At 47.0% G+C, this 23,817-nt stretch overlaps 1 protein-coding gene across 1 annotated transcript in view; it reads left to right on the forward strand.

The window, feature by feature from the left end:
* LOC129852877 (protein patched homolog 1-like) overlaps positions 1-23,817 on the forward strand; it is an 85,244-nt gene that overhangs the window by 55,032 nt on the left and 6,395 nt on the right. The window contains exons 16-19 of the mRNA XM_055918495.1: positions 10,091-10,274; positions 12,840-13,120; positions 15,975-16,112; positions 16,310-16,452. Of these exons, the coding sequence (XP_055774470.1) occupies positions 10,091-10,274; positions 12,840-13,120; positions 15,975-16,112; positions 16,310-16,452 (746 nt within the window). The remainder of the gene's footprint in view (positions 1-10,090; positions 10,275-12,839; positions 13,121-15,974; positions 16,113-16,309; positions 16,453-23,817) is intronic.

Here is a 23,817-nt window from a genome sequence, read left to right on the forward strand (position 1 = left end):
TTCACTTCAACCCAGGTGAGAGCTGCCTTAATAATACCAGGCTAAACCCATTCACTTCAACCAGGTGAGACGACCACGCTTAATAATACCAGGCTAAACCCATTCACTTCAACCAGGTGAGACCGCTTAATAATACCAGGCTAAACCCATTCACTTAACCAGGTGAGAGTCACTTAATAATACCAGGCTAAACCCATTCACTTCACACCAGGTGAGACCTGCTTAATAATACCAGGCTAAACCATTCACTTCAACCAGGTGAGACCCGCTTGATAATACCAGGCTAAACCCATTCACTTCAACCAGGTGAGACCTGCTTAATAATACCAGGCTAAACCCATTCACTTCAACCAGGTGAGACCCGCTTAATAATACCAGGCTCAACCCATTCACTTCAACCAGGTGAGACCCGCTTGATAATACCAGGCTAAACCCATTCACTTCATCCAGGGTGATAGTCACTAATAATACCAGGCTAAACCCATTCACTTCAACCAGGTGAGACCTGCTTAATAATACCAGGCTAAACCCATTCACTTCAACCAGGTGAGACCCGCTTGATAATACCAGGCTAAACCCATTCACTTCAACCAGGTGAGACCCGCTTAATAATACCAGACTAAACCCATTCACTTCAACCAAGTGAGACCTGCTTAATAATACCAGGCTAAACCCATTCACTTCAACCAGGTGAGACCCGCTTAATAATACCAGGCTAAAACCCATTCACTTCAACCAGGTGAGAGTCACTTAATAATACCCCAGGCTAAACCCATTCAATTCAACAAGGTGAGACCGCAAAAAACCAGGAGAAATTCACTTCAACCAGGTGAGACCCGCTTAATAATACCAGGCTAAACCCATTCACTTCAACCAGGTGAGACCCGCTTAATAATACCAGGCTAAACCCATTCACTTCAACCAGGTGAGAGTCACTTAATAATACCAGGCTAAACCCATTCACTTCAACCAGGTGAGAGTCACTTAATAATACTAGGCTCAACCCATTCACTTCAACCAGGTGAGAGTCACTTAATAATACCAAGCTAAACCCATTCACTTCAACCAGGTGAGACCTGCTTAATAATACCAGGCTAAACCCATTCACTATCAACCCAGGGTGAGACCCGCTTAATAATACCAGGCTAAACCCATTCACTTCAACCAGGTGAGACCCGCTTAATAATACCAGGCTAAACCCATTCACTTCAACCAGGTGAGACCTGCTTAATAATACCAGGCTAAACCCATTCACTTCAACCAGGTGAGACCCGCTTAATAATACCAGGCTAAACCCATTCACTTCAACCAGGTGAGAGTCACTTAATAATACCAGGCTCAACCCATTCACTTCAACCAGGTGAGACCCGCTTAATAATACCAGGCTAAACCCATTCACTTCAACCAGGTGAGACCCGCTTAATAATACCAGGCTAAACCCATTCACTTCAACCAGGTGAGACCCGCTTAATAATACCAGGCTCAACCCATTCACTTCAACCAGGTGAGACCTGCTTAATAATACCAGGCTAAACCCATTCACTTCAACCAGGTGAGACCTGCTTAATAATACCAGGCTAAACCCATTCACTTCAACCAGGTGAGAGCTGCTTAATAATACCAGGCTAAACCCATTCACTTCAACCAGGTGAGACCCGCTTAATAATACCAGGCTCAACCCATTCACTTCAACCAGGTGAGACCCGCTTAATAATACCAGGCTAAACCCATTCACTTCAACCAGGTGAGAGTCACTTAATAATACCAGGCTAAACCCATTCACTTCAACCAGGTGAGACCTGCTTAATAATACCAGGCTAAAACCCATTCACTTCAACCAGGTGAGACCCGCTTGATAATACCAGGCTAAACCCATTCACTTCAACCAGGTGAGACCCTGCTTAATAATACCAGGCTAAACCCATTCACTTCAACCAGGTGAGACCTGCTTAATAATACCAGGCTAAACCCATTCACTTCAACCAGGTGAGACCCGCTTAATAATACCAGGCTAAACCCATTCACTTCAACCAGGTGAGAGTCACTTAATAATACCAGGCTAAACCCATTCACTTCAACCAGGTGAGAGTCACTTAATAATACCAGGCTAAACCCATTCACTTCAACCAGGTGAGACCCGCTTAATAATACCAGGCTAAACCCATTCACTTCAACCAGGTGAGACCCGCTTAATAATACCAGGCTAAACCCATTCACTTCAACCAGGTGAGAGTCACTTAATAATACCAGGCTAAACCCATTCACTTCAACCAGGTGAGAGTCACTTAATAATACTAGGCTCAACCCATTCACTTCAACCAGGTGAGAGTCACTTAATAATACCAAGCTAAACCCATTCACTTCAAACCAGGTGAGACCTGCTTAATAATACCAGGCTAAACCCCATTCACTTCAACCAGGTGAGACCTGCTTAATAATACCAGGCTAAACCCATTCACTTCAACCAGGTGAGACCCGCTTAATAATACCAGGCTAAACCCATTCACTTCAACCAGGTGAGACCTGCTTAATAATACCAGGCTAAACCCATTCACTTCAACCAGGTGAGACCTGCTTAATAATACCAGGCTAAACCCATTCACTTCAACCAGGTGAGAGTCACTTAATAATACCAGGCTAAACCCATTCACTTCAACCAGGTGAGACCTGCTTAATAATACCAGGCTAAACCCATTCACTTCAACCAGGTGAGAGTCACTTAATAATACCAGGCTCAACCCATTCACTTCAACCAGGTGAGACCCGCTTAATAATACCAGGCTAAACCCATTCACTCTCAACCAGGGTGAGACCTGCTTAATAATACCAGGCTAAACCCATTCACTTCAACCAGGTGAGAGTCACTTAATAATACCAGGCTCAACCCATTCACTTCAACCAGGTGAGACCTGCTTAATAATACCAGGCTAAACCCATTCACTTCAACCAGGTGAGACCCGCTTAATAATACCAGGCTAAACCCATTCACTTCAACCAGGTGAGAGCTGCTTAATAATACCAGGCTAAACCCATTCACTTCAACCAGGTGAGACCTGCTTAATAATACCAGGCTAAACCCATTCACTTCAACCAGGTGAGACCCGCTTAATAATACCAGGCTAAACCCATTCACTTCAACCAGGTGAGAGTCACTTAATAATACCAGGCTAAACCCATTCACTTCAACCAGGTGAGAGTCACTTAATAATACCAGGCTAAACCCATTCACTTCAACCAGGTGAGAGTCACTTAATAATACTAGGCTCAACCCATTCACTTCAACCAGGTGAGAGTCACTTAATAATACCAAGCTAAACCCATTCACTTCAACCAGGTGAGACCTGCTTAATAATACCAGGCTAAACCCATTCACTTCAACCAGGTGAGACCTGCTTAATAATACCAGGCTAAACCCATTCACTTCAACCAGGTGAGACCCGCTTAATAATACCAGGCTAAACCCATTCACTTCAACCAGGTGAGACCTGCTTAATAATACCAGGCTAAACCCATTCACTTCAACCAGGTGAGACCTGCTTAATAATACCAGGCTAAACCCATTCACTTCAACCAGGTGAGAGTCACTTAATAATACCAGGCTAAACCCATTCACTTCAACCAGGTGAGACCTGCTTAATAATACCAGGCTAAACCCATTCACTTCAACCAGGTGAGAGTCACTTAATAATACCAGGCTCAACCCATTCACTTCAACCAGGTGAGACCCGCTTAATAATACCAGGCTAAACCCATTCACTTCAACCAGGTGAGACCTGCTTAATAATACCAGGCTAAACCCATTCACTTCAACCAGGTGAGAGTCACTTAATAATACCAGGCTCAACCCATTCACTTCAACCAGGTGAGACCTGCTTAATAATACCAGGCTAAACCCATTCACTTCAACCAGGTGAGACCCGCTTAATAATACCAGGCTAAACCCATTCACTTCAACCAGGTGAGAGCTGCTTAATAATACCAGGCTAAACCCATTCACTTCAACCAGGTGAGACCTGCTTAATAATACCAGGCTAAACCCATTCACTTCAACCAGGTGAGACCTGCTTAATAATACCAGGCTAAACCCATTCACTTCAACCAGGTGAGACTCAGCTATTAATAACCCTTTATAGTCGATGGAAATGGCCTATATGGATAGGGCTAAATTGAAATGTTTCTTATTGAAAAAATATGAAAATCATATGCAGAACTATGGTAGCAATTAAACTGGACCAGTTTGGACATAATCGGGAAATGATTAGACGTAAAATGAGAAGACAACAGTTCACCTGACACAAGACTGAATCCAAACAAACTGTTGATTTTATGTGCATTTTACATTTACTGTCCTTTTTGCCACATTTGTTGATACCGAAATCTAAAAATACTCTGAATACATTCAGTAACATGATAAGAATATTCTTGGAAAATATGGGGTAGGTGCAACATAAGACAAAAAAATGACAAGGCTTTAAGTGAGAGGACTAAGTGGTGTTTCAAAGTGACCACACACCTCTCCAAAGTGTGCACAGTTCCTAAGTCATTTCCATGCACTTTTATGACTCAAAGAAAAGTCTTCAACTACAAAGAGCTTTTTTAAGCTCTCCTAGCTGTGCCGTTGAGGAACTAGAGCAAGCACACTTGTAGTTGTTTGGTTTGGAACACGGCCCTGCATCCCCGCCTTTACACGATTACTGTTGTTGTTTACGCAATCCAAAAACGGGCCATTATAAATCGCAATCTGGATCAAATGGGAATCATTTGAAAGCTTGTTCTATTGCCAACATGACGAGCTAAATTGTCAAATACGATCTTACAGTGTTAGGCTTTCACAAGGCAATTCGGAGAAGCAGATCGTCATTTTGGGGCGCATGGAATGGAGTCATGAGTTCATTTAGGTGTGTGGTCCGCGCCAAATGTTCTTCACAATACAACAAACAGGCTCCTTCTGTTCAGGACAACCCAGGGTATAATGCCATGTCATCTAGTAACTGTACATCAAACATAGTGATCATAAACACTGACACTGTATATTACATGATTTCTATGATATAGAAATGTGAAGTGCACGTTTGGACAGGGGTTTATTATAATCCTCAACGTCTCTAGTCCTCGTAATTTCCAGCATTTCCCTCACTCAGACAACAACAAAAAAAAATTTTTTTTTAAAAGTTGCCCAATTACCGGGAGAGATGTGGGGAACTTCTTGTCGCGCGCGTGGTGCTCAAGGCTGTCAGTCAAAACCCATACAGCGTTGTGCCGCGCCGAGCCAGAGCTCTGGCGTCATGTATAGCATGTTACTGTACAGCCACTGCGTTCCAATTTAGGCGCTTATCGGTGTCCAAATCTGCCAATTTCAACTCGTATACGGGTACAAGTGTCAAGGGCTAATACCAGGCAAAACCCTTTTCACTTCAACCAGGTGAAACTCACTTATTAAAACCAGGCTAAACCCATTCACTTCAACCACGTGACTTGTCTCCAACCCATTTATTTTAAAAAACGAGTTTTTCCGATCAAAACCCATTCACTTCAACTAGGTGGGTGTACAGTATGATCAACACTCCTTTATCTAAACCAGCTGGGTGTGGGATCGTAAGTCGCCCACTTTAACCAGGTGACTATTTGTTGATTACTACAAAGCAAGCCTGTCAAACTCTGCCTATGACCCTATCGCAAATCAAATCAAACTTTATTTGTCACATGCGCCGAATACAACAAGTGTAGACTTTACCGTGAAATGCTTACTTACAAGCCCTAAACCAAAAGTGCAGTTCATGAAGAGTTAAGAAAATATTTACCAAGTAGACTAAAATAAATAGTAATAATAAAAAGTAACAAAATAAGAATAACAATAACGAGACTATATACAGAGTGGGTCTAGGGTGTCCGGGAGGATGCTGTTGATGTGAGCCATGACCAGCCTTTCACAAGCACTTCATGGCTACCGACATGAGTGCCACGGGGCGGTAATCATTTATGCAGGTTACTTTCGCTTCCTTGGACGGACACAGGGACTATGGTGGTCTGCTTGAAACATGTAGGTATTACAGACTCGGGCAGAGAGAGGTTGAAAATGTCAGTGAAGACACTTGACAGTTGGTCCGCGCATGCTTTGAGTACACGTCCTGGTAATCCGTCTGGCCCAGCGGCTTTGTTGACCTGTTTAAAGGTTTTGTTCACATCGACTACCGAGAGCGTTATCACACAGTCATCCAGAACAACTGGTGCTCTCGTGCATCCTTTAGTGTTGCTTGCCTCGAAGCGAGCATAAAAGGCATTGAGGAGTACACTATCTGACTTAAGCAGAACTATTTGAATGCTTGATGATGCTCAGTAGCCTTCTTATCCTGTCCTTCTCATCTCTTGTCCTGAAATGTAGCAGTAGTACAGTAGGATTGTACACCATTGGATTTGATGAAGCCTTGGAGAACAGGATACTGAGTGACACAGAGGCCATTTTGTCCTTTGTGGGTGTACGTGTGAGTAGAGGTCTGTGGCTGGGCCTAGGAAAGCCACACCTGGCTTATAAACAGGCCTCTCTCTCTCTCTCTCTCTCTCTCTCTCTCTCTCTCTCTCTCTCTCTCTCTCTCCCTCTCTCTCCTCTCTCTCTCTCATCTCCTTCTCTCTCTCTCTCTCTCTCTCTCTCTCTCTCTCTCTCTCCTCTCTCTCTCTCTCTCTCTCTCTCTCTCTCTCTCTCTCTCTCTCTCTCTCTCTCCCTCTCTCTCTCTCTCTCCTCTCTCTCTCTCTCTTCTCTCTCTCTCTCTCTCCTCTTTTTCTCTCTCTCTCTCTCTCTCTCTCTCTCTCTCTCTCTCTCTCTCTCTCTCTGATGACTTTACCAAGCCCAGGAATTTAAAGCCCTCGCCGGGGCTGCAACCCGTCTCTGAAAAAGCTATTAACTCTTCATTCAAACCGTTTGTCCCATTTGCTGCTAGCTACAGGCTAGAGATACCCAACTCTAACCATGGTGTGTGTGCATGTGTCTGTGTTCCCTTTTGCATCAGATAACACAGTTGAACACTTTCACGGTGTTTCTAGTTAAGGCTAGGTGTGATAGTAAGCCGCCAGACAGAGGAAGATAGATGGCAATATCATGCCCCCTGGAGTCTGAAGGTATGTGTGTGTGTGATGAATCATTGAAGCGTACCCTAGATCCTCCACTATCTGGCTAATAGTGTAGCCTAGCAGTATCTCCCAAATCGTCGCTGTCTGCTGTAAACCTCTTATCTCCAAAAACAGAAACTTCTCAGGAAATTGAAAAAAATGACCATTAATCAACATACAATTATGAAACGTCAGAAGCTACTTTGAATACATTTTCTTGCTTCTTGAATCATGAAATGTTCAGAGTACATTGACAGGAGTTACTGGTTTCAATAAATAAAAAATAAACATGTGGGCAGAAATGGAGTTACACGGTTTTCATCAGACAGCGACGCAATGGTGGGTCTGCTACAGATGTTGTTCTGTTAGTTGGATGGGTTTTTGCCTTTAGTTGGTTGTTGGTAAACCACTAGCATAGATATCACGAAACAGCCCGGGCCTGGGAGGCCTGCTGGTGTGCGGGCGGCCCTATGATGTCACTTCCTGTGCCTGTGAGGGAAGCGGAGCTGGCTGCAGGGCGATGGGCCGCCAGCCGTGCTCCATGGGCTTCCCGTGACAGCTTGAAGACATACAGTGGTTGCGTATCCTGCTGCTTAATGCAAGACAGACCTTTGGAATTCAACTCTCTCTCTCTCCCCGTCTCTCTCTCACTCTTCTGACTTTTCCTCTCCCTCCCTCTCTCTTTCTAGGTTTTCTCTCCCACCGTTTTCTCTCTCTTTCAAAGTTCTATTTTCCCCTCTCTCCGGCGATCTTCTCTCTCTCTCTCTCTCTCTCTCTTCCCTCCCTCTTCTTATTTTCTCTGTGCTCTGCTGCCGTGTCCCCTTTCAATGAGTGGAGAGGAGCTGAATCACGTGATCTCTTTGAGTCAACACTGTGTGTGTGTGTGTGCGTGCGTGCGTGCGTGTGAGAGAGAGAGAGTACATTTTTTTGGTCAAAGTGTGCACGCATATACTGTACAGTAGTAGCTGTATTTTTTTTCATGTCAAATTAAGAACAGATATTTTCCAACCCTGGCAAATTGCAAAGCTAGATGTTTTATTTTGATATGCCACACCACAGCTTTCTGGGGAGGCATTTTCGCTTTGATGTCTTTCTGCTAACATTTCTCCCAGCACTGGACGGCCATTCGTTCCTTATGGCCAAGGGAATTATATGAAAGTTGGCAATGTGTGTGTTTTTGAGAGAGAGAGAGAGAGAGAGAGAGAGAGAGAGAGGTGGAGAGAAAGACAGGGAGGCAAAGAGAGAGACCGAAAAGGTGAGGAGAACAAAGGAGAGAGAGGATGAGTGAAAGAGAGGGATAGGGAAAGAAAAAGAGAGGCAACAGGGTGAGAGAAAGAGAGAGAGAGGGACATGAGGTTGGAAAGGAGAGGGAAAGGGAGCAAGCAAGGGAAAGTGGGAGAGAGAGAGAGGCTGCCTTTGCTACTGCTATCAAGAGCCCTTTTCTTCTCGGTCCGGATCCGACTGTGGTGCAGGGCATTCTGGGTATCCGTAGGGGTCAGGAGAAGCAAGCACGAGCAACATTTGTACAGATGCTGTGTTATTTTTATAGCTCTACTCCATTTGCTGGGTGGCATTTCCTTCAGTGTTAACAGCGAGGTTAACTGCACACAGACGCGCATAGGGACCCCAGCCAATTTTTTTATTGTTACGCTAACTAACTCAAGCAATTTTTCCCTCCCCCCTCCCCTCCACACCTCCCCCTTACCTACCCCCAGGACTCCCCCTCTCCCCTAACACTGCCTCTGTGAACGGGGGATTTATTGTACTGAGAAGGGCGAGTGGCATAGAGCGGTGTGCAGAAATAGAGGTAGCTAGCTAACACCCCCCCCCCCCCCCCCCCGGAGGCCCTCAGAGAGTCCTGAGAGGGGGGAAGCTAGCGCTAGGCTAGTTAGCGCTGGGGGAAGCTAGCTAGCTTCTTCCATTTGTGAATAGAGTTAGTTGTAAGAGAAATGAGCTCGCTAGTTGGATGTGATGAAGTGGTGTGCAGTAATGGCTGTTACTTTCAGGAGCTAGCTACTAAGGCCTCCCGGTCTCACATGGGAGCGAGCCAAGCTATAGACCTGGAAGGGAGGGTAGCTATTAGCCAGCCCTGTTGTGGAGGTGAGGTAACCAGCTAGTTCTGTATAGGAAAATTAGTTAGCAATGTGAGAAAAAGTAGAGCGGGAAGCTAGTTAGCTCTCATGGGACTAGGAGGTAGCACGCTGTATCAGGTCGGTGTGAGCTAGCCTTTCCTGGCTAATTCTGTTGGAGAGGAAGGCTGATCCCAACACATTACCTGCATGCTTTTTTTTCTCTCAGGAGACTAGCACATCTGACCGCCTGAAAGCTGATTTGACATTTCCATTTTCCATGTAGGCCTAATAATTCTGGGAAGTTCACCGAGACGTACGGGAAATTTCAGAAGGCACCAGTGTTTGACTGTTTACTTTTCTTTGGGTTGGAGAGAGGGAGAAATAGTTTTCGCTTATTTTTTTTTTTTAAAGCTGGTCTGTTTTCTCATGCTCATGCACGGTTATAAACAGGATTTCTGCGGCCAGTTCATATAGACAAAGCCCGTCCGTTTCTATAGATGTAGGATCTTAATTTGGTCACTATTTTGTTGCTGAGAATTTTCCTCAGCAACAAAAGCAGGAAGTGTACAGCAGGAAGTGTATTCACGTTTCATAAAGGCTTCTAAAGTTTGTAATTTCCACTTTAAAATGTCAGACTTGATTTGCCCTAATGAAAACTGTACCAGCCCCTACAAAAAATGTCCATAAATGATAATACACATAATAATTCACATTTCCTGTTGCTGCAGGATTATTTTCCTGCTGTAGCAAACTGGCTCAAATTAAGATTTGATATCTGTAACCATCAATATCACACACACTATCCCTCACCTCCTCTCTTTCTTTCTCCCTTGTCCTCCCACCCCCTCTCTTTCCCTCTCCCTCTATCCTTCTTTTCAAAATATGAACTATTGTCTCCTTGTCTCCCCCTCTAGCTGACGAGGCAGCGCTTGGTGGATGCGGATGGCATCATCAACACGGGGGCGTTTTACATCTACCTGACGGCGTGGGTCAGCAACGACCCGGTGGCGTACGCAGCCTCGCAGGCCAACATACGGCCACACCCCCCGGAGTGGCTCCACGACCGCACAGACTCCATGCCCGAGACACGCCTCAGCAGTGAGTGACCAATCCACAGCACACTTCACTATCACAAAGGCCTCTCAACGGCCAATCATATGAGACATACACTTTTTCGCTCTCAATACTTCTTTGGCACTCTGGCCTACCGATTTGGCAATTCAATTAAAACCGATTGGGACAGAATGTAAGAAGTGTGCAGGAGCTACTTCTCTTGTTGATGCTAGATTTGTACCTCTAAAGATATATACACTACTTGTTATGTTTTGTGGCCTAACTAGTCTGTGGGCAATTTCTCCTTGAGCGTTCCATTTGACCTCTTCTGCTCAACCACTCCGTACGCCTTCATTTCATTTGAGCTGCGGTTATGTTAGAATACCTGTCTCTTATACCATCTGTGCAGTTGCTGACCCTTCTCTTCTTTCTGGTTTTAACTGAGACATTTTTTTTTTTTTTTTTAAATATGAAAAACAGGAAATCGGCTCCAAGAGGTTTTGGTTTAAGAAATATGTTCCCATGTAGGCCGATTCCCACGCAAAACAAAGAGACACGTGATCATATACAAATGTAAACAAGGTTTGAAGTTATACATGTTTTAGTCAAACATTATATCTGTTTGGGCTTCTTGCGGTCAGTTTGCCGTACACAAATTATTAGTAATTATGTTGCGGCCCCCCGACCATCTGCTCAAAGAAAAATCGGCCCGTGGCTGAATCTAGTTGATGATCTCTGGTTTACAGTATACTGTGTGTGTGTGTGTGTGTGTGTGTGTGTGTGTGTGTGTGTGTGTGTGTGTGTGTGTGTGTGTGTGTGTGTGTGTGTGTGTGTGTGTGTGTGTGTGTGTGTGTGTGTGTGTGTGTTGGCTCGGTTTGCAGTGCTGAGGGGCAGGGAATAGCACGCTGTGGTACTCTAATGGTGCCTGTGGTGAATGCGATAACTCTTACCACCACAGGCCCCTAAGCATTACATACATGCACACACACACACACACACACACACACACACACACACACACACACACACACACACACACACACACACACACACACACACACACACACACACACACACACACACACACACACACACACACACACACACACTCTCTCTTAAAACTCAGTGACCCCAGCACTGCCTACACCATGTTCTCATTTCCTTACCACACACACACACACACACACACACACACACACACACACACACACACACACACACACACACACACACACACACACACACACACACACACACACACACACACACACACACACACACACACACAGAAACACAGAGAGAAAAATGCTGTGCAGAAGAGAAATAGGATTGGTTAACAAGCAAAGGCTTGGGTGGGATAGACGATTGGATAACAAGCAGGAAGTGCATTACAGGGAGGAGATGTGATTGGATAACAAGCAGTGAGTGTAAATGTGATTGGCTAAGCAGCTTAGAAAGCTTGGCTGTGCAGGAAACCCCTGGAGCAGAGCTACGTTGGCAGAGCTCCAACTCCCAGTCCTAATGGAAATTTATAGTGGAGATTATAATAGGCCAAACCATGTTAGCAAGTGGTGCTGTCTAACCCTCCAGCCACTGGAACACACACACACCACAGAGAGTCTTTACGGTTCTCATTTTTGGGATGTTTTCGATCAAACGTACGTTTTCGGGGGAAAATACAATGTAAAACAATCTGGAAAGGATATTGTAGTGGGGTATGGGGCTCCCGAGTGGCGCAGCGGTCTAAGGCACTGCATCTCAGTGCTAGAGGCGTCACTACAGACAACCTGGTTCAAATCCAGGCTGTATCACAACTGGACGTGATTGGGAGTCCCATAGGGCGGCGCACAATTGGCCCAGCGTCGCCCGTGTTAGGGTTTGGCCGGGGTAGGCCGCCATTGTAAATAAGAATTTGTGGTTAACTGACTTGCCTGGTTAAATAACGGTAAAACAAAAAAAAATTGACGTGAGTCTGAACCTTTCTAGAACATGTGTTTTGGAAGTGTTGCAGTAGTCAGTGCAAATCAAATGTTGTGTGTGTCATAGTTAACTGCATAGCTGTGTAGGGTTTCCCTGTTTGACAGACAGGTACGAGTGTGTGTGTACATGTTTGAGTGCGACTGTGTGTGTGTGTGTGTGTGGGTGTGAGAGAGAGGGTGGGGTAATGGTGGTGATTCAAACATTGTAATTACAGCGGATCAACGTCAGGCCTGACACTCTGCTGTGTGTCTGGGGCTGATAGCCTATCATTAGGCTGAGACTGGAGAGAATGGAGCCCTGTTCCTACCAGCCCTTCTCCCTCCCACACACACACACACACACACACACACACACACACACACACACACACACACACACACACACACACACACACACACACACACACACACACACACACACACACACACACACACACACACACACACACACACACACACACCATGCCAGTCCCCCACCAAGGCTCATGGGACCAAGCTCCAGCTCTGCCCACCAGCCAGTCCCAATTCATTTCTATACAGAGGTCGAAGTGAGCTGTAGCATAGTGCACTTGTTTGAACTGTATCATACTTCCACCCTAACCCCCCAACACACTTCTCTATCTCTGTCTAGTTCCTGCCGCCGAGCCCATCGAATACGCACAGTTTCCCTTCTACCTCAACGGGCTCCGCGAGACCCCCCAGTTTGTGGAGGCCATCGAGTCGGTGCGGGCCATCTGCAGTAACTACAGCCGCCAGGGCCTGCCCAGCTACCCCAACGGCTACCCCTTCCTCTTCTGGGAGCAGTACGTAGGCCTCAGACACTGGCTGCTGCTCTCCATCAGCGTGGTGCTAGCCTGCACCTTCCTCGTCTGTGCCCTCTTCCTGCTCAACCCCTGGACCGCCGGCATCATCGTGAGTACACACACACAGACACAGCGATACACACACTGCCCGCACGCAGGCACACACAATACACATTCGAAACCTGCATTCTTCTTGCATTGGATATATTGGCAGCATTTGTGTTGATATTATACATCAGTATGTTTGAAATGAAGTCAATGTCATCAGCCTGTAAGATTAAAGTCCTCTAAAAGCGAGCTAAAAGATGGAAAAGGTACTCTCCAAACAATCTCTTAATACAGTACGTTCCAATCCATCCGTTTAAAAAACTTCACCCCCGTGCACTGTGCGGCTGTAGGAGTGTGGAGAGGAGAGACAGGAGGGCAGAGAGGAGTGGGGGAGAGGAGAAAGGGGGAGCTGAAGAGAGGAGTGGAGAGATGGGGAGTGGAGGAGATCAGGCTGCTGTGTGTTTAGCCCAGTCTTGACCCAGTGTTTATCTTGTGCTGTTTAGTCTACTCTGTCTCTCTCAGACACTGACTTCAAATAAATGGGGATAGGACACAAGTTACCGAGGCAACCCCCACTCCTACCAAAAAAACACCCCTTTTTCCATGTAATGTAGGAGGTTCCAAGGATACACACATACTCTCACATACTCTCACACATAGAAACACATATAAACACATACACTCACACATATAAACACATAAGCACACATATAAACACATACACTCACACATATAAACACATAAACTCACACATATAAACACATATAAACACACATATAAACACATATAAACACATAAGCACACATATAAACACATACACTCACACATATAAACACATATAAACACACATATAAACACACATATAAACACATAAACTCACACATATAAACACAAATAAACACACATATAAACACATACACTCACACATATAAACACATATAAACACATAAGCACACATATAAACACATACACATATAAACACATAAACTCACACGTATAAACACATATAAACACACATATAAACACCCAAATAAACACACATATAAACACATATAAACACACAAACTCACACATATAAACACATACACTCACACATATAAACACATATAAACACATACACTCACACATATAAACACATATGAACACATAAGCACACATATAAACACATAAACTCACACATATAAACACATACACTCACACATATAAACACATACACTAACACATATAAACACATACACCCACACATATAAACACATACACTCACACATATAAACACATAAACTCACACATATAAACACATAAACTCACACATATAAACACATACACTCACACATATAAACACATACACTCACACATATAAACACATAAACTCACACATATAAACACATAAACTCACACATATAAACACATACACTCACACATATAAACACATACACTCACACATATAAACACATACACTCACACATGTAAACACATACACTCACACATATAAACACATACACCCACACATATAAACGCATATAAACACACACTCACACAGCCCTGGTCTGTCTCTCCACGGGTTATGTTTTTACGACAGGCAGTGTTTGGGCTACCTGCGCCCTCTAAAGCAGGGCGAGGGGACCTCGTGTTCATCCTCTGGCTTTACAAGACAGATGAAAGGACTAGTTATGGCACGGCTTCAAGTTGAACCATTTGCTTTCTCCAGACCAGGCCACTAGTATCCTACCGTACACCCCCCTCCTTACCCCAAGGCCACACACACACACACACACACACACACACACACACACACACACACACACACACACACACACACACACACACACACACACACACACACACACACACACACACAGGCGTTCCATCCTCCACCCACCATAGCCATCTTCAAAGGGCTGGGGCCCCCCTGTAACCTGAGACCTGTCAACTGATAATAGCACATCACAAATCTACAGAGCACTGCACACACACACGCACACACGCACACACACACACACACACACACGAGCTCACACGCACACACACACACATACACACACACACACACGAGCTCACACGCACGCACACGTTTGTTTTATTCTCCTAATGGGGACCAAACAATTGATTCTCATTGAAAATCCTATTTTCCCTAACCCCTAAACCTAACCCTAACCCCTAACCTTAAACTCAAACCCCTAACCTTTAACCTAACCCCTAATTCTAACCCTAACCCTAAACCTAACCCCTAATTCTAACCCCTAATTCTAACCCTAAATCTAACCCCTAATTCTAACCCTAATTGTAACCCTAACCCTAAACCCAACCCTTAATTCTAACCCTAATTGTAACCCTAACCCCTAACCAAACCCTTAATTCTAACCATAATTGTAACCCTAACCCTAAACCTAACCCCTAATTGTAACCCTAATTGTAACCCTAACCCTAAACCTAACCCCTAATTCTAACCCTAAACCTAACCCCTAATTCTAACCCTTTTTGTAACCCTAACTCTAAACCTAACTCCTATGCCTAAAATAGCTTTTTTCCTTTTGGGGACCGGCGAAATGTCCCCAATTGTCAGAATTGTCCTTGTTTTACTGTCCTTGTTAGGGCTTCTGGTCCCGACAAGGATAGTAAAACCAAAAACATACACTCACCTACACGCACACACACGCACACGCACACACACACGCACACACACACACATTCAACTTAAGTCTCTCTCAGTACTTTCTGTACCAGTTCATGCTTGATGGGCGGGTTCCTGTTTATTCTCACCATAGAATAGAACAGTCATTAATAGTCATGTTGAGGGTCCTGACTCTCTGTATCCTGGCCCTGTCTCTGATGACCGTGGAGCTGTTTGGGTTCATGCTGGGGTCTGTACATGGTCACAAATGGTTATTAATGGTGTTGCGGTCTGTCTGTTTCAGGTCCTGGTCCTGTCTCTGATGACCGTGGAGCTGTTTGGTATGATGGGGCTGATAGGGATCAAGCTCAGTGCTGTTCCTGTGGTCATCCTCATCGCCTCGGTGGGCATCGGAGTAGAGTTTACTGTCCATGTGGCTCTGGTGAGTACACGCACGCACACACACACACACACACACACACACACACACACACACACACACACACACACACACACACACACACACACACACACACACAAACACGTACACACGCGTACACATGCAGAAAGTGGATTGTGCTTTTACAAATGACAAGATTGTTTGTCTGAGTAAAGTGTGTGTGTGTGTGTGTGTTTCAGGCATTCCTCACAGCGATAGGGGACCGTAACAGGCGGGCAGTGCTGGCGTTAGAACACATGTTTGCTCCGGTTTTGGACGGAGCCTTCTCTACTCTACTAGGAGTCCTCATGCTAGCAGGGTCCGAGTTTGACTTTATCGTCAGGTGAGTGGGACATAGACACACACACACTCATGCAGTCTCTCTCTCTCTCTCTCTCTCTCTCTCTCTCTCTCTCTCTCTCTCTCTCTCTCTCTCTCTCTCTCTCTCTCTCCTCTCTCTCTCTCTCTCTCTCTCTCTCTCTCTCTCTCTCTCTCTCTCTCTCTCTCTCTCTCTCTCTCTCTCTCTCTCTCTCTCTCTCTCTCTCTCTCTCTCTCTCTCTCTCTCTCTCTCTCTCTCTCTCTCTCTCTCTCTCTCTCTCTCTCTCTCTCTCTCTCTCTCTCTCTCTCTCTCTCCTCTCTCTCTCTCTCTCTCTCTCTCTCTCTCTCTCTCTCTCTCTCTCTCTCTCTCTCTCTCTCTCTCTCTCTCTCTGTATGTCACACAGGAATCTACCTGAAACACCACTCATCCATAAAAGGCCGCTTTTCCCTCCATCAATTTTCAACTCCTCCATCCCCTTTCTACTCTTCCTCCACCCTTCCCTCTCTCCTTTTTCTTTTCAAGTCTTGCCTCATGCCTTCTTACAACAACAGTATACCTCTTATCCTCCTCTCTCTTCCTGTCTCTCTCTCTCTCTCACACATACACACACACACACACACACACACACACACACACACACACACAATGTGCCCGTTTTGACGGTCTTAGAGGAAACTCAAGGGCAGGAGAGAGTGGTGAAGGGCAGAGAGGAGGGGAAGGAGAGGTATGAGGGGTGAGAGAGAGAGAGCTGGAAAGTCTTCTGGCTTTTGTAATCTCCTACAGCTAGTTTAACTGGGCTCTCCAGACATTTACAAGGCTGATGGGGGGGGTGGAAATTAAAACGGGCACAGTGTGTGTGTGTGTGTGTGTGTGTGTGTGTGTGTGTGTGTGTGTGTGTGTGTGTGTGTGTGTGTGTGTGTGTGTGTGTGTGTGTGTGTGTGTGTGTGTGTGTGTGTGTGTGTGTGTGTGTGTGTGTGTGTGTGTGTGCGTGCGTGCGTGCGCGTACGTGCATGTTTGTGTGGGCACACAAATGAGAACATTAGTCATTCCTACCCTTCTATAGGATGAGAAAAGCAGAGGTGAGCCAGAGTTCCTATTACTAAGTGCTAAGCATATTGGAACACTGAATATGTTACATCTGCAGACTACTGTCTAGTTAGCCATTAAAGGAATACTTCAGGGTTTTGGCAATGACTGCACGTTTCGTTTTTTTCCTCCTAAGCTTGATTAGTTGATTATTTTAATCAGCTGTGTAGTGAGTGCTAGGGCAAAAAAAACAAAATATGCACCCCGGGGGGGTTAGAACCGTCTTTGGGAAACCCTGGTCTATGGTATCTACTAGCATGCTAGCAATTACTATAGACTTCCAGTCATTAGCTTTAAGGCTAATTAGCAATTGCGCTAACGCTAGTTAGCAACTTCATTCAAACTGCACGCAGACACATAGAAATGGCAAAAACCCTGAAGTATCCCTTTAAAGGAGGTAGCTTTTTAATGTGGGTGATCTATCCCTTTAAGCGGGCCACCCATGTGGTCCGAAAACACACAGACACACACACACACTGCCCTGCTCCCTGACCTTATAATCATGGGGGTCAACGATGACGTGCCAGGGAGTGAGAGTGCACACACCCACACACTAACCCGTCCTTCTCTCCTCCCCTCCTCTGGTTCACGCTGCTCTCAGGATCTGTCTCAGGCCATTTGAAGTGTGGGGTGTTTTTTCCCCAAACAAAGCAGTGCCAGAAGACTGCAGAATAACAGCACAGCCTGCTCGTATTTTTCTGCTCACGCTGAAAGAAATGTTGCCCTGACTTTCCCTGTTAACCCCACAAATGTTTTCACTCTAAACAGCTCCAGCACTGTGTGTGGGTGTTCGAGTGGAGATGTGGCTTTAAACCAAAGCAGAAGCTCTGTAACTTCAGCTACTCTCCCCCTCTCTAAGTCTAGAGCGATACCAACAGAGAGGAGAGGAGAGGAGAGGAGAGGAGAGGAGAGGAGAGGAGAGGAAAGGAGAGGAGAGATAAAGGCTTTAGGTCTATTCTCCCCCGCTTCATTCATTTTAAAGCATGGGACATGTTATTGTGAGGCTGGTTAGGTTGATGGAGAGCACGCCACAGCTGTCAGCTAAACACAACCTACCTCACACACCCTATCTCCAGACTCCCTCACTGTATCCCCAGTCTCCCTCACTGTATCTCCAGACTCCCTCACTGTATCCCCAGACTCCCTCACTGTATCTCCAGACTCCCTCACTGTATCCCCAGCCTCCCTCACTGTATCTCCAGACTCCCTCACTGTATCCCCAGCCTCCCTCACTGTATCCCCAGCCTCCCTCACTGTATCCCCAGCCTCCCTCACTGTATCCCCAGCCCCCATCACTCTATCCCCAACCCCATCACTGTATCTCCAACCCCATCACTGTATCCCCAGCCACCATCACTGTATCCCCAACACCCATCACTGTATCCCCAACCCCCATCACTGTATCCCCAACACCCATCACTGTATCCCCAACCCCCATCACTGTATCCCCAGCCTCCCTCACTGTATCCCCAGCCTCCATCACTCTATCCCCAACCCCATCACTGTATCCCCAGCCTCCCTCACTGTATCCCCAGCCTCCATCACTGTATCCCCAGCCCCATCACTGTATCTCCAACCCCATCACTGTATCCCCAGCCACCATCACTGTATCCCCAACACCCATCACTGTATCCCCAACCCCCATCACTGTATCCCCAACACCCATCACTGTATCCCCAACCCCCATCACTGTATCCCCAGCCTCCCTCACTGTATCCCCAGCCTCCATCACTGTATCCCCAGCCCCATCACTGTATCTCCAACCCCATCACTGTATCCCCAGCCACCATCACTGTATCCCCAACACCCATCACTGTATCCCCAACACCCATCACTGTATCCCCAACACCCATCACTGTATCCCCAACCCCCATCACTGTATCCCCAGCCTCCCTCACTGTATCCCCAGCCCCCATCACTCTATCCCCAACCCCATCACTGTATCCCCAGCCTCCCTCACTGTATCCCCAGCCCCCATCACTCTATCCCCAGCCTCCATCACTGTATCCCCAGCCCCATCACTGTATCTCCAACCCCATCACTGTATCCCCAGCCACCATCACTGTATCCCCAACACCCATCACTGTATCCCCAACCCCCATCACTGTATCCCCAACACCCATCACTGTATCCCCAACCCCCATCACTGTATCCCCAGCCTCCCTCACTGTATCCCCAGCCCCCATCACTCTATCCCCAACCCCATCACTGGATCCCCAGCCACCATCACTGTATCCCCAACACCCATCACTGTATCCCCAACCCCCATCACTGTATCCCCAACACCCATCACTGTATCCCCAACCCCCATCACTGTATCCCCAGCCTCCCTCACTGTATCCCCAGCCCCCATCACTCTATCCCCAACCCCATCACTGGATCCCCAGCCTCCCTCACTGTATCCCCAGCCTCCATCACTGTATCCCCAGCCTCCCTCACTGTATCCCCAGCCCCCATCACTCTATCCCCAACCCCATCACTGTATCTCCAACCCCATCACTGTATCCCCAGCCCCCATCACTCTATCCCCAACCCCATCACTGTATCCCCAGCCACCATCACTGTATCCCCAACCCCATCACTGTATCCCCAACCCCATCACTGTATCCCCAGCCCCATCATTGTATCCCCAGCCACCATCACTGTATCCCCAAACCCCATCACTGTATCCCCAGCCACCATCACTGTATCCCCAACACCCATCACTGTATCCCCAACCCCCATCACTGTATCCCGAACCCCATCACTGTATCCCCAACCCCATCACTGTATCCCCAGCCACCATCACTGTATCCCCAACCCCATCACTGTATCCCCAACCCCATCACTGTATCCCCAGCCACCATCACTGTATCCCCAACCCCCATCACTGTATCCCCAACCCCCATCACTGTATCCCCAACCCCCATCACTCTATCCCCAACCCCCATCACTGTATCCCCAGCCTCCCTTACTGTATCCCCAGCCCCATCACTCTATCCCCAACCCCCATCACTGTATCCCCAACCCCATCACTCTATCCCCAGTCTCCCTCACTGTATCCCCAGTCTCCCTCACTGTATCCTCAGCCTCCCCCACTGTATCCCCAGCCCTCATCACTGTATCCCCAGCCCCCATCACTCTATCTCCAACCCCATCATTGTATCCCCAGCCACCATCACTGTATCCCCAAACCCCATCACTGTATCCCCAGCCTCCCTCACTGTATCCCCAGCCCCCATCACTCTATCCCCAACCCCATCACTGTATCCCCAGCCACCATCACTGTATCCCCAACCCCATCACTGTATCCCCATCCCCCATCACTGTATCCCCAACCCCATCACTGTATATCCCCAACCCCCATCACTGTATCCCCAACCCCAATCACTGTATCCCCAACCCCAATCACTGTATCCCCAACCCCCATCACTGTATCCCCAACCCCCATCACTGTATCCCCAGCCTCCCTCACTGTATCCCCAGCCTCCCTCACTGTATCCTCAGCCTCCCTCACTGTATCCCCAGCCCCCATCACTGTATCCCCAGCCCTCATCACTGTATCCCCGTCCCCCATCACTGGATCCCCAGTCTTCATCACTGTATCCCCAACCCCATCACTGTATCCCCAACCCCCATCACCGTATCCCCAGCTCCATCACTGTATCCCCAGTCTCTCTCACTGCATCCCCAGCCCCCATCACTGTATCCCCAACCCTCATCACTGTAACCCCATCTCCCTCACTGTATCCCCAGCTCCCTCACTGTAGCCCCATCTCCCTCACTGTCTCCCCAGCTCCCTCACTGTATCCCCAGCTCCCTCACTGTATCCCCAGCTCCCTCACTGTATCCCCAGCTCCCTCACTGTATCCCCAGCTCCCTCACTGTATCCCCATCTCCCTCACTGTATCCCCATCTCCCTCACTGTAACCCCATCTCCCTCACTGTATCCCCAGCTCCCTCACTGTAACCCCATCTCCCTCACTGTATCCCCAGCTACCTCACTGTATCCCCAGCTCCCTCACTGTAACCCCATCTCCCTCACTGTATCCCCATCTCCCTCACTGTAACCCCAGCTCCCTCACTGTATCCCCAGCTCCCTCACTGTATCCCTATCTCCCTCACTGTAACCCCATCTCCCTCACTGTATCCCCAGCTCCCTCACTGTAACCCCAGCTCCCTCACTGTATCCCCAGCTCCCTCACTGTATCCCCAGCTCCCTCACTGTATCCCCAGCCATAGCCTGCCTAAATAAGGCCTGTTTATTGTTGCTACTTCACCAGGCAAACTGAACCAGCAGCTCTCTCTCTTCTCTCTCTTTCTCTCTCTTTCTCTCTCCATCATAGATGGAGGACAGACAGACAGACAGACAGACAGACAGACAGACAGACAGACAGACAGACAGACAGACAGTGTAGTGTAGTGTAGTGTAGTGTAGTGTAGTGTAGTGTAGTGTAGTGTAGTGTAGTGTAGTAGGCCAACCATACTGTCTGGACATGGATTGGATCTCCCCGTGCTCCGTTACCCTATGCAGACCCTACACTGGAATTCCTTCTCCACTCCGGCCGACACACATACTGAATCATATATACACACACATTTCATGCACACTAACACACAACGCAGATGAGTTCTAAATGTGTCAGTGCGTTTAGTCTGAGGCCCAGTTGTGTAGCATACCAGCTGGCGGGAGCCAATATGACTTACACACACACACACACACACACACACACTTCAATGTCGTGCCATTGTAACAGAAACGCTTCTGGGATGAACAACTTAACAACTGAATGAAGGCATGTCCAGGACCCTTATCCACACAGCCTCTCAGAGTACGAGTGCTGATCTAGGATCAGGTCCCCACCTGTCCATAGAGATGTAGGATCTTCATTTGATCACTCGGTGTATTCAAGGTTTTAAAAGGCTGCTAAAGTTTGTGATATCCACTTTAAAATGTCCGAGTTGATTCGCCCTAATAAAAAAAATCATCCCCTACAAGAAATCCCCAGGAATTATAATCCACATAATCATTTACATGTTCTGTTGCTGCAGGATTATTTTCCTGTTGAAGCAAACTCTCTCAAATCAAGGTCCTACATCTGTACACATTAGGAACACCTTACTAATATTGAGTTGCACACAAGCCTAAGATCACCATGCGCAATGCGAAGCGTCGGCTGGAGTGGTGTAAAGTTTGCCGCCATTGGACTCAGGAGCAGTGGAAACGCATTCTCTGGAGTGACAAATCAGTTCGACAAGACGAATCTGGGTTTGGTGGATGCCAGGAGAACGCTACCTGTCCCAATGCATAGTGCCAACTGTAAAGTTTGGTGGAGGAGGAATAATAGCCTGGTGGCTGTTTTTCATGGTTCGGGCTCCTTAGTTCCAGTGAAGGGAAATCTAAATGCTACAGCATGACATGCACAAAGTGAGGTCCATACAGAAATGGTTTGTTGAGATCGGTGTGGAAGAACTTGACTGGCCTCCGCAGAGCCCTGACCTCAACCCCATCGAACACCTTTTGGATGAATTGAAACGCCGACTGCGAGCCAGGCCTAATCGCCCAACATCAGTGGCCAACCTCACAAACGCTCTTGTGGCTGAATGGAAGCAAGTCCCCGCAGCAATGTTCCAACATCTAGTGGAAAGCCTTCCCAGAATAGTGAAGGCCGTTATAGCGGCAAAGCGGTGGCCAACTCCATATTAATGCACATGATTTTGGAATGAGATGTTGGGTGAGCAGGTTTCCTCATACACCTGGTCATGTAGTGTATATACAGGGGAACGGGGGAAAGGAGGAACATCATCTTTAATGAAGGAGCTGGAGTGGAGAGAGAGAGAGAGAGAGAGAGAGAATCAGTTATAGAGAGACAAGGAGAGAGAGAGAGAGACGGGGATTTACAGAGGAGATTGGGGGGTCTTACCTGATACACTGGAGATTTAATTAGACGGGGGGATTGTAGAGCGCCGGGAATTTCACATGGGCTTAGCTGAAAAGAAGGGAAAGAGAGAAAGAAAGAGGGAAAGAAAGAGAGGTAGAGAGAGGCCAGGGAGGGGTGGTGTTCAGTGTTCCCCTTCTCTTCCTCCTAGACTAAATTGTTTAAATTCTATACCCTTCACTTCATTTGTTTCCTTCTTTTTTTTTTAGAGGAGAGAGGCCCCTGCTCCCCTCTTTCCCCCTCAACCCCCTCCTCCCCCCTCAGCCCCCTCTTCCCCCCTCCCCCTCCATCCCCCTCGTCCCCCTTCTCCACATTCCTGACTGCTTTGTTTTCTTCATGTTTGCTTATACCACACACCCAAAGAAGTGCCCCCTTTCTCCCTCCC

This window comes from Salvelinus fontinalis, chromosome 4, assembly GCF_029448725.1.
Source record: "Salvelinus fontinalis isolate EN_2023a chromosome 4, ASM2944872v1, whole genome shotgun sequence".
NCBI lineage: Eukaryota > Metazoa > Chordata > Actinopteri > Salmoniformes > Salmonidae > Salvelinus > Salvelinus fontinalis.